The sequence below is a fragment of the Idiotropiscis lumnitzeri genome, chromosome 3 (genome assembly GCF_059441095.1).
Source record: "Idiotropiscis lumnitzeri isolate Australia: NSW breed Sydney's pygmy pipehorse chromosome 3, RoL_Ilum_1.0, whole genome shotgun sequence".
Taxonomy (NCBI): domain Eukaryota; kingdom Metazoa; phylum Chordata; class Actinopteri; order Syngnathiformes; family Syngnathidae; genus Idiotropiscis; species Idiotropiscis lumnitzeri.
Window position 1 is genome coordinate 32767384 of NC_142393.1, and position 11655 is coordinate 32779038.

At 48.8% G+C, this 11655-nt stretch overlaps 1 protein-coding gene across 1 annotated transcript; it reads right to left on the reverse strand.

Annotated features, from left to right (window-relative positions):
- Positions 1 to 4363: 4363 nt before the first annotated feature.
- Positions 4364 to 7479, reverse strand: LOC148340952 (uncharacterized). The gene is made up of 3 exons (XM_088289743.1): positions 6703 to 7479; positions 5259 to 6603; positions 4364 to 4386 (listed from the first exon to the last, which is right to left on the reverse strand). Exons 1-3 carry the CDS (start codon positions 7477 to 7479, stop codon positions 4364 to 4366), a joined length of 2145 nt encoding a protein of 714 aa, XP_088145869.1.
- Between the last annotated feature and the right edge of the window lie 4176 nt (positions 7480 to 11655).

Consider the following 11655-nt stretch of genomic DNA (forward strand, 5'->3'; position numbering starts at 1 on the left):
TTTGGTCACGTACACCCAGAGCCTAAGTGAAAGAGAGTGTTCATCAGAAAAGGGACTCCCATCCATTGAACCTGTGCCGAGGAAAGAGTCTGGAGACACCCCTCCACGAGCCGCTCCTGTCAAAATGATTGATTTTTCACCGAAAGCCCAACCAGAGCCAACCTGAACTCTGCAAGAGGTAACATTAAGGAGGGAGTTTAGGATTTGTGGACAAATTGGGGAGCATGGGCAAAAGGAGAAGTTGTCCTACCTCAGCCTGTTACGTCAAATCGAAAGTGGGAGTGAAAAGGGGCACTCAGAGGCGGAAATAGTTGAAGCCGTAATCAGAGCCATTACCCCAGGATTGCCCCTAAGAGACATGCTTGAGATAAAACGTGGACTGACACTTGGTAAACTGCTCACCATGTTAAAGGGACACTACAAAGTGGATAGTGCCACAGAGCTCTATCATCAGCTCCTCAACGTCTCCCAAGAACCGAAAGAAACTGCTCTCAATTTTGTTTTCCGCGCCATCGAACTTAAAGAGAAACTGCTGTGGAAAATAGCGAACGAGGAGACTGATGAACTATACAGCAGAGCCACAGTCCAGCGTAAATTTCTCCGCTCACTGGACTGCTCAGCGACTCCATTAAGTACCAGTTACTTCCCCTCTTGAGTGAGGTGACCACAACAGATGAAGAATTGATCGGGGCAGTTAACAAAGCCTCCAAGCTAGAAAGTGAACGACTAGAGAAACGCAAGAGATCCACTGCTGCTAGGGTTCCCAAAGTCCAAGAGCTTCACACGGAATGCCAGCCAGTCCCGGCACCGGCTTCAAGCCATTCCAAGCCCAGTGAACCCTCCACTACAGCGGCTGTGAAAACAGTTAAAAGTAAGGAGGTAAAGTCAGAAATGCAGCAGATGATTGAAGAACTACGTCAAGAAATGAAACAAATGTTTGTGACTGCTATGGAAACTAATCCCAACACGATGGTAACAAAACAGATAGCAAAAGGCTGTAAGAAATGCAGAGAAGACGGGAAAGGAGAAAGCTGCATGCACTGTTTCAGGTGTGGACGAGAGGGCCACTACTCTCGTGGATGCCGGGCCCAGAGACCATCGACGGGAAACAAGGACGGACTTCTGAGACGGGACCACCAGTAGTCCAAAGCCGAGCGTCCCAACCGAAACAGCAGGACCCAGCCCCAACCCCAGCGAAAGTGCATCTATTTCCCTGTCAACTGTAACGGGAGTCCGCTATTTAACCCCTCAACGCAAATCACGGTTAGTAAGCCTGGTGGGAAATCGATGCACTGTGAAATGCTTCATGGACAATCGGACGGTGACAGTGTTGTGAGATTCAGGGGCCCAGTCCAGCATTGTCAATGAGAATTGGCGACAAAAGCACCTGCCCCACACAGTTATCAGACCAGTCTCAGAACTGTTGGATGATGAGACACTTACAGTCTTTGCTGCTAATGACACTCCCATCCCGTATATTGGCTGGATCGAAGTCAGCTTTAGACTCAACCGCGATTCATCCCCAACCAGTGAGATGCAAGTGCCAATATTGGTGTCCAGTAATCCCGCCGTGGCCGACGACCCGATTATTGGTTACAATGTTATCGAAGCCGTTGTCAAGCAGGAAGACGCAAAGGAAAAACGTGGAATACGGCAGCTAACGTACCACGTGAGTAAAGCACTTGAGATTACCGTAAGAACTGCTCAAAACGTGAAGCTAGTGCAGAAAAACTGTGAAGATTCAGGGACAGTTGTGGTACGAGTTGGAGTAAAGAGAGTGCCGTTACCAGCTTAGCAAGTCACCACAGTTTATGCACGAGCTCATGTTAGTCCGCACGCAAGGGGACAGGACATGTATTTTTCACCTGAGGAGGCTGACCCACCATCAGAGGGCGTGATCTTCCAGGACGTACTGGTGCAAATTCCCAACAGAAAAGCACCATATGTGCCCATCCCGGTCCGGTGACTAACCCCACAGACCACACCAATTATTTGGAAAGTCATAGAGTAATTGGACACCTGGAGCCGATAAAAACTGTATATGCAGCAAACATTCAGGCAAAAATAAACGAGCTGACACAAGGATACAAGGAGGGAACAGAGCCAAAGTCACACAATGCCAGGAATACACCGGGGAATGAGCAGAGGCCGAGATGTTGGGATCCACCAGTGGACCTACAACACCTAACAGATGGCGAACAAACAGTAGTAAGGCAAATGTTGTGGGAAGAATGTGAGGCATTTTCATTGGATGATGCTGATGTTGGTTGTATACCATCTTTGAACAAGCGCATAACTCTCCACGACACAAGGCCAGTGCAGAAAACCTACATGTCTGTTCCAAAGCCTCTTCACAAAGAAGTGAAGGAGTATTTGCAAGATCTGCTTAACAAAGGTTGGATTACGCCATCCCGGTCTCCCTACTCATCACCTGTCGTGTGTGTCCGTAAGAAAGACGGAACTCTTCGTCTTTGCTGTGATTATCGAGAGCTCAATCGCAAGTCAGTCCCAGGCCGCCACCCGATATCAAGAATTCAAGACATGTTGGATGCATTGGGAGGGAGCTCTTGGTTTACAGTGTTAGACCAGGGTAAGGCATACCACCAGGGTTTCGTGGACGAAGCAAGCCGTCCTTTGACTGCCTTCATCACACCCTGGGGGCTCTATGAATGGGTGCGTATTCCCTTTGGCCTGAGCTCTGCACCCGCTGAATTTCAAAGGAGTATGGAACACTGTTTAGAAGGCCTAAGAGACACTGTTTGCCTCCCGTACCTGGATGACAATCTGGTGCACCGCAACAACTTTGAGGAGCATGAAGAACACATCCGCCTTGCCCTCCAGCGTTACAAGCTACATGGTGTTAAGCTGACCCCAAAGAAATGTGATCTGTTCAAGCGCAAAGTCAAGTTCCTGGGCAAGTTGGTAACAGGCGAAGGTTAGACAATGGATCCAGCAGAGTTGGCTCCAGTGATGGCTTTAAAGGAGAAGACACCGGTAACCGTTGGAGAGGTACGTCAAATGCTAGGCTTCCTCTCATATTATAGGCCGTTCATCCCCAACTTCTCCCGTGTAGCTCACCCTCTTTATAGTCTGATTAGTCCTCCAACTAGTGAGAACGCTGCCCCAGTTCCAGTCAACAAGTCCAAAAAAGGAGTGAAGAAAGCTAAAGGTCACTTACCATCACGCACACCTATTCAATGGAACAGTTCCCACCAAGAGGTGTTGAATCAACTTGTGGATGCACTTACCAAACCGCCAGTCCTCGGCTACCCCGACTTCACCGAGCCTTTTGTATTACATTGTGATGCATCCCAGGTTGGGTTGGGCGCTGTTTTGTACCAGTGACAAGAAGGCAAGATGCGAGTTGTGGCATATGGGTCCCGCACCCTGAGTCCAGCAGAGAAGAAATACCACTTGCACTCTGGCAAACTCGAGTTTTTGGCAATGAAGTGGGCCATTTGTGAACGTTTCCAGGATTATCTGTACCATGCCCCATGGTTTGTGGTCTACACTGATAACAACCCGCTGACATATGTGCTCACCACCGCAAAACTAAATGCCACCGGTCACCGATGGGTTGCGGAGCTAGCCAACTACAACTTCACAATACGCTATCGTCCAGGCCAGAACAATGCAGACGCTGATGGGCTGTCGCGGATGCCACTGGACATTGACAGTTACATGAAAAGTTGTACAGTGGAAATTGGACAGGAAGCAATAAGTGCATCGATGGAGTCCGTTACAGTGCAGCAGAGATATCCTTGTCAAGGCGTTGGAGTTATCCAGGTTAGTGCTCTACAGTTGATCAAAGATGCTGGCACCAACCAACCTTTCACACCAGACCAGGGCGCAGGAAGCAGATGAAGTTCTGTCAAGAGTTCTCTGGTACAAGACCCAGAGTAGAAGACCAAGTAGAACAGAGGTGAAGGCAGAGAATCCGACGGTATCCGCGCTCCTTAAACAGTGGTTGAAGTTACACGTCGACAAAGATGGTATCCTGCGTCGCCAAACAAACCTTCGGAAGCAGCTAGTGGTTCCAAAAGCCTATCGTCCCATGATCTTCAAAGGGCTCCATCAGGACATGGGCCACCTAGGCGTGGAAAGAACGCTCGATCTGATTCGAGACAGGTTCTACTGGCCACAGATGGCAAAGGAGGTCGAACACTTTGTCACTGAACAATGTGAGTGTATCAAGAAGAAGAAGCCAAGCAAGCAGACTTGTGCCCCTCTGGTCTCGATCCAGTCCACTTATCCATTTCAGCTTGTGTCCATAGATTTTCTCCACCTCGAAAAGTGCAAGCATGGCTATGAGTACATACTAGTTGTTCTGGACTCAGAAATTAGAATAGATTCAGATTCAGATTCAGATATACTTTATATTATATTCTATAGGAATATAGAAAAGGGATTATGTACAACAGTGCAAAAAAATAGAAAGTTTGTAGAGTGAAACACGCAAGTGGGGGGGTAACAGCTGGGTAGGCTTACTATATGTGTGATTGACCGTTTAACAGTCTAATGGCTAGGGGGACAAAGCTGTTGCAGACCCTGGTGGTCCTGCACCGCACACTGCAGTACCTCTTCCCAGAGGCTAGCAGAGTGAACAGTCCATGATGGGGGTGAGAGGGGTCCCTAATGATGTTTTTGGCTCGGGATAGGCAGCGCTTCTGGCCAATGTCCTGAATGGAGGGGAGAGAAGTCCCGATGATTTTCTCTGCTGTCCTCACCACCCTCCTCACACTACTCCAGTCGGAGGCACTGCAGCCTCCACACCACACAGAGATACAGTTAGTCAGGATGCTCTCTATGGTGCTTCTGTAGAATGTGATGAGGGTGGGTGGGGGCAGGTGGGCTCTCCTCATCCTCCGCAGGAAGTACAGGCGCTGCTGTGCCCTCTTCACCAGTGATGCAGTGTTCACAGACCAGGTGAGTTTGTCTGTGATGTGCACCCCTAGGAACTTGGTGCTGCTGACCACCTCCACAGCCTTGTTGTTGATGAGAAGTGGGGCATGGTTGGGCTGGTTTTTCCTGAAGTCGACAATGATCTCTTTAGTTTTGTCAACATTCAGGACCAGGCTGTTGACTCTGCACCAGCCCACCAACTGCTCCACCGACCTCTCTGTAGGCCAGGTCGTTGTCGTCCCTGATGAGGCCCACCACTGTTGTGTCGTCCGCAAACTTCACGATGTGGTTTGTGGCTGACCTAGGGACGCAGTCGTGTGTCATCAGGGTGAACAGCAGGGGGCTCAGGACACAACCTTGGGGGGAGCCCGTGCTGAGGGTGATGACATTGAAGGTGATCTGACCAAGCCGCACTGACTGGGGTCTGTCAGTGAGGAAGTCCAGCAGCCAGTTCCGCAGGGGGGTGTTGAAGCCCAGAAGTCTCAGTTTGTCTACCAGGAGTTGTGGGATGATGGTGTTGAATGCTGAACTGAAGTCCAGGAACAGCATCCGCACGTGGGTGTTCTTCTCCTCTAGGTGTGTCAGGCTCAGGTGAAGAGCAGAGGAGATGGCATCCCCGGTGGAGCGGTTTGTCCGGTAGGCAAACTGAAAGGGGTCAAGTGAGGAGGGGAGACTGGAGGTGATGTGCTCCTTAACCAGCCTCTCAAAACACTTCATTATGGCAGGAGTCAGTGCAACGGGCCGGTAGTCGTTCAATGATGAGATCTGGGGTTTCTTTGGCACTGGGATGATGGTGGCAATCTTGAAGCATGATGGTACCGTGGCTTGGTCTAGCGAGGTGTTGAAAATGTCTGTTAGGACACAAGCCAGCTGATCGGCGCACTCCCTAAGGACCCGCCCTGGAATGTTGTCAGGGCCTGGAGCCTTCCGTGTGTTGACCCTTTTCAGGGTCTTCCTCACGTCAGTTGAGTCCAGGAGGAGTGCTCTTTCGTCCTGATGTGGAACCGCTTTCACTGCAGGGGTGCCATTTTGTGCCTCAAACCTCCCAAAGAAGTTGTTGAGGTCATTCAGGAAGTCCATGCCAGTGTCCCCCACTGGGGGGGTGGTTGGCTTGTAGCTGGTGATGGCCTGAATGCCTTTCCACATATCCCTGGTGTTGGTTGTGCTGAGGAAAAGGTCCTGGATTTTTTGACTGTGAGATCGCTTTGCTAGTCTGACAGCACGGTTCAGGTTGGCCCTCGCTGATCTCAGTGCCTCCTCATCACCAGATTTAAAGGCAAGGTTCCGTGCCTTTAGCAATTTGCGTATCTCAGCAGTCATCCAGGGCTTCTGATTGGCACGGCTGCAGATGGTTTTGGTGTTGCTGACGTCCTCTGCGCATTTACTGATGTAGGCTGACACAGACATGGCATACTCACCTATGTTTATTTTGTTGTTGTAGGTGGCAGCCGATTTAAACATGTCCCAGTCTGTGCATTCAAAGCAGTCCTGTAGTGCCTCCATTGCCCCCTCAGTCCACACCCTCACCTGCTTCACTGTAGGTTTTTCTCTGGTCAGCAGGGGCTTGTATGCAGGAATTAGCATAACAGAAAGGTGGTCTGATGAGCCAAGGTGGGGGCGGGGGGCTGCTCTGTATGCTCCTTTGATATTTGTGTAGGCCAAGTCCAATGTGTTCCTTCCTCTTGTAGCAAAGTCCACATGCTGGTAGAAATGTGGGAGAACTGTTTTCATGTTGGCCTGGTTAAAGTCTCCAGCAACAATGAAAATGCCTCCAGTGTAAGCATGCTGCAGTTCACTCACAGTTCGGTAGAGAACGTCCATTGCCTCCTTTGTATTAGCGCTGGGGGGCACGTACACAGCAGTAACGATAGTAGCGGTAAACTCCCTGGGGAGGTAGAAGGGTCTGCAGATCACCGTCAAAAGCTCAATGTCCCGTGAGCAGTGATTCGAGATTATCCTAGCATTTTTACACCAGTTGTTATTGGTATAAATGCATAGTCCGCCTCCTCTGTTCTTACCGGTGAGTTCGCCGCTCCTGTCAGCACGGAATGCAGTTAGCCCCCCAATGCTAACAGCGTCAGCCGGGATTGATGAGTTTAACCATGTCTCCGTCAGAATTATAGCGCAGCAGTTCGTCATCTCGCGGTTCGATGTTAGCTCCAGTTGTAGATGGTCCAGTTTATTGTCCAGAGAGCGAACGTTGGAGAGAAAAATGGATGGGAGAGGCGTTCTGAAGGGTTTAGCCTTTAGCCTAGCTGTTAGGCCAGCCCGACAACCCCGCTTCCTCCGCCGGTCACATCGCCTACGCTTGCCTCTCTGCTCCGCTGCTCCGTAGGCCGCTGGGTCTTGTCGGCGTAGCACTCCGAGGCTATGTAACCACTCCAGAGTGGTCGTAGCAACGGGCACTTGATTACTGGATGATCGCATATCCTGCAAAAACCTGCGATCATATGCTAATCTGCGGTTTGAGTTGACTGTGTCCGCCATCAAAAACTGAGTCGAAGACTGAGCATTTTGACCAAGATGTCCAAAACTGTTGCGAGCCGATGTAGCCGCCGCCGAACAGGGCGCCGCCATTTTGCTTACAAATCAGCAATGTGACGTCAGCGACATCTAGTGGTGAAAGTTATCGAAGCATTCATTCTTGACACGGGCGCCATTTTGAACACTCGGTCGCCAATGAAGAAGGCTTTATTTTCGTTCATACTGCATCCTCCTTGATTTTGCTCATGTCTGGCACAATCTGTGAGTACATATATAACTTAGCACATTTCTATGCAGCATGTTTATTAGTTCAGCGGACATTCTTAATTTACAAGCCTTTTTGTTACATTTAAGCTGACAGCATTTGTGTTTCCCTTTGTTGTGATTGAATGTGTCTTGAAATATAATTTCATCCAATACCAGTCAAGGTTAGCACGTTTTGTGTGTTTACATATATATATTCAGATCTGTTTACTTATCCACTTGTTTTCTTTGTCATTCTCTGTATTTGTTGCAGTTTCACAAAAAGGACTTCCATAAAAACGCGAAGCAAGACTCTCCTCTTTGTGTTTTTTATTGGAAAATTGTTTAGCTCGCTGTCTACACCATATTTTCAGTTCTACACATGGTCAGGGCAGAAGAGTGAAAAGATTGCCATATCAAGAGCGCAAGTGTGGGTGTCCTATACACTACTACAGCAGTATGTCCGACCGACATGAAATATCTAACTTGGAAGTTAGGTCAGAATGTGGAGCTTCAAATGTGTCGTCTTCACGTCATTCCAAGTCAAATGCAAGCAGAGCGTCATCCTCGCATCGCTCTTCCAAATCAAACTCAAGCCAGATCGCAGCAGAAGCACGTGCAAAGGCGGAAGCTGCACGGAAAAAAGCTGAATATGCAAAGCTTCAAATCGACATGATGGTTCAAGGCACGCGAATTGATGCAACACTGAACGCTCTTAAAGAAGAAGGCGAAGCTGAAGCTGCACTGGCTGCTGCAAAGGTGCTCGAAGCTGCTGCAGAAAACCAAAACGCTGAGATTGATGCAGCTATTGGCTCCCCTTTATCACCGGCGGATTCAAAGCAACGTACAAATGACTATATTAATACGCACTTCAGCCATCGAATAAAGGATGAATGTGATGCTAAAAGAGAGACAGGAAATACTTTACAACCCCAACGCGACGACTCCGTTGATGCCAATCAGCACGTGTTGCGGCACATATTGCCACTTACTACACAAAGTTGCAAACATCCTCAAGACATGCTCCACCAAATGTCTCCTCATGCCAAAGACGATGATTTCACTCCCTACTTACCACAGGACATCAGCACAGCGAGTTCACCACACAAGGTCAGTGACAAGCATGCACTCAGGTCTACAGACGTCTCTGACCTCGTCGCTTTCCTCGCTCGTCGCGACCTCTTCACAGCAGGGTTCACAGTGTTTGACAATCGTCCAGAGAACTATTTGTCATGGAAATCTTCTTTCCACAATGCCATAGAAGGTTTGAAGCTCAAACCTAGCGAGCAGCTAGATTTACTCACCAGGTGGCTTGGCGGGGAGTCCCTTCAACATGCCCTGAGGATCAGAGCGGTCTATGTCAACAATCCAACAGTGGGACTCGACAAGCTATGGCAACGTTTGGATAAAGCTTATGGCTCTCCAGAGGTGATCGAGGCTTCGTTGTTTCAACGTCTGGAAGATTTACCAAAAATCACAAACAAAGATAACCAACGTCTTCAGGAGCTTGCAGACCTTCTCCTTGAAAGAGAAGCCGCAAAGAATGAAGGCTACCTAGCAGGTCTCAGTTTCCTTGACTCAGCCAGAGGCATAAACTCAATTGTGGAAAAGCTTCCGCATAATCTCCAAGACACATGGGTTAGTCGAGGGACGGCATACAAGAAAGAGCACCTCGTCCATTATCCCCCTTTTTCCTTTTTTGTTGACTTTGTGAATAGTCAAGCAGACATGAGAATGGATCCGAGTTTTTCCCTCCAAGGTTTCAGCACAGCACCCTGCAAGGAAGAGAAGCCTTCACCTAAGCAGTGGAAAGCTAAACTTCCTGTCTCAGCAAATAAAACAGAGGTTGAGGCCTCCAACTCCTCAGATGAAGACAACTCTCGCATAGACCCAGAGAAGAACTGTCCCCTTCACAAGAAACCACACTCTCTCAGGAAATGTAGGGGTTTCAGAATGAAGAGTTTGGAAGAAAGGAAGAATTTCCTGAAAGAGCATTATATTTGCTTCAGATGTTGTATGTCAACAAGCCATAAAGCCAGGGATTGTAAGATTGACATTCGCTGCGCTGAGTGCAACAGTGACCGCCACATCTCAGCCCTAAATGAGGGTCCACCTCCCTGGATGCCAAAAGAACCCATCACTTCAGCAGGGGGCGAGTGCGGGGAGGAAGTTCAGGAGAACTCGCCTGTAATGACCTCCAGCTGCACAGAGGTCTGCGGGGAGGGTTTAAGAGGGAAGTCATGCTCCAAAATGTGTCTGGTCATGGTGTATCCTAAAGGGCATCCTGAATCAGAAGAAGAGAATGTATGTGGTATTGGACGACCAGAGTAACAAGTCACTGGCCAAAACCGCCTTCTTTGACATGTTTAGCGTTCAAGGAATGGTCTGCCCCTACACGCTGAAAACATGCTCTGGCATAACGGAGACCAGTGGAAGAAGAGCCACAGATTTTATGATAGAGTCTATGGATGGCGCAGTTTCCCTAGCACTACCAACACTCATTGAGTGCAATCTGATACCAAATAACAGAGAGGAAATTCCAACTCACGAGGCTGCTATACATCATCACCATCTTAGATCAATTGCTTCCAAGATACCCCCTCTTGATCCCTCAGCTGAAATCCTTCTGCTGCTGGGACGGGATATCATTCAAGTCCACAAAGTCCGCAGTCAATGCAATGGGCCACATAATGCACCATACGCCCAACGCCTTGATTTGGGATGGGTAATTATCGGAGATGTGTGCCTTAAGGGAGCCCACAAACCCATTGTGAACACTTTCAGGACCAGTATCCTGGAGAATGGTCGAGCCAGCTTCTTTACACCCTGCGTAAACAGCATCTGTGCCAAAGAGAGGTTCGCAGCTGAACATCCCAAACAGCTTCACAGAAGCTCAGCCCAAGACAAGCTCGGCAAGCAGATTTTTTGCCATTCGGTAGATGACAATAAACTGGCACTATCAGTTGAGGATGAAATCTTCCTTCGCATCATGAGTGAACATTTCTCTAAGGATGAATCAAACAGTTGGGTGGCACCACTTCCGTTCCGGGTTCCAAGACAGCGCTTACCAAACAACAGGGAACAAGCACTCAAACGTCTTCTGTCCCTTCGGTGTACCTTGAAGAAGAAACCAGAAATGAAGGGCCACTATGTGGAATTCATGAAACAGATGTTCTGTAATGGACATGCAGAAGTAGCCCCTCCTCTGAAATATGATGAAGAATGCTGGTATCTGCCAAGCTTTGGTATCTACCATCCCCAGAAGCCAGGCCAAATCAGAGTAGTCTTCGACTCGAGTGCTCAGCACAACAACACATCCCTTAATGATGTGCTGCTTAGGGGCCCAGATCTGAACAACAGTTTGGTTGGTGTGCTTGTACGCTTCAGATCGGAACCTATAGCGATAATGGCTGATATACAACAAATGTTCCACAGCTTTTTAGTTCAAGATACGCATCGAAATTACTTGCGCTTCCTGTGGTTTCACAACCATCAGATCGACGGGGACATTGTGGAGTACCGCATGAAAGTCCACGTGTTTGGAAATTGCCCGTCACCAGCCGTTGCCATATATGGGCTGAAGAAGACGGCCGTGGAAGGAGAAGAGGAGTATGGAGCCGATGTGAGACTCTTCGTTGAACGCCAATTTTATGTCAATGATGGACTCAAGTCATTCTCCAGTGTGATGGAAGCAGTTGACGTGTTGGAGAGAGCGCAACACATGCTAGCTCAATCCAATCTACGATCGCACAAAATCACATCCAACAGCCCGGATGTTATGAGAGCGTTTCCAAATAAAGACCTTGCCAAGGAGCTGCAAGGGATTGAACTTGGGCAGGATTTCACACCCATGCAACGCAGCCTGGGCCTTGGCTGGGACCTGTCCACGGACACATTCCAGTTTCGAGTGGACACCTGTGAGAGACCATTCACAAAACGTGGCGTACTGTCTACTGTGAACAGTTTGTATGACCCTCTGGGATTTGCTGCGCCCGTCAGCATTCACGGTCGATCTATACTCAGAGA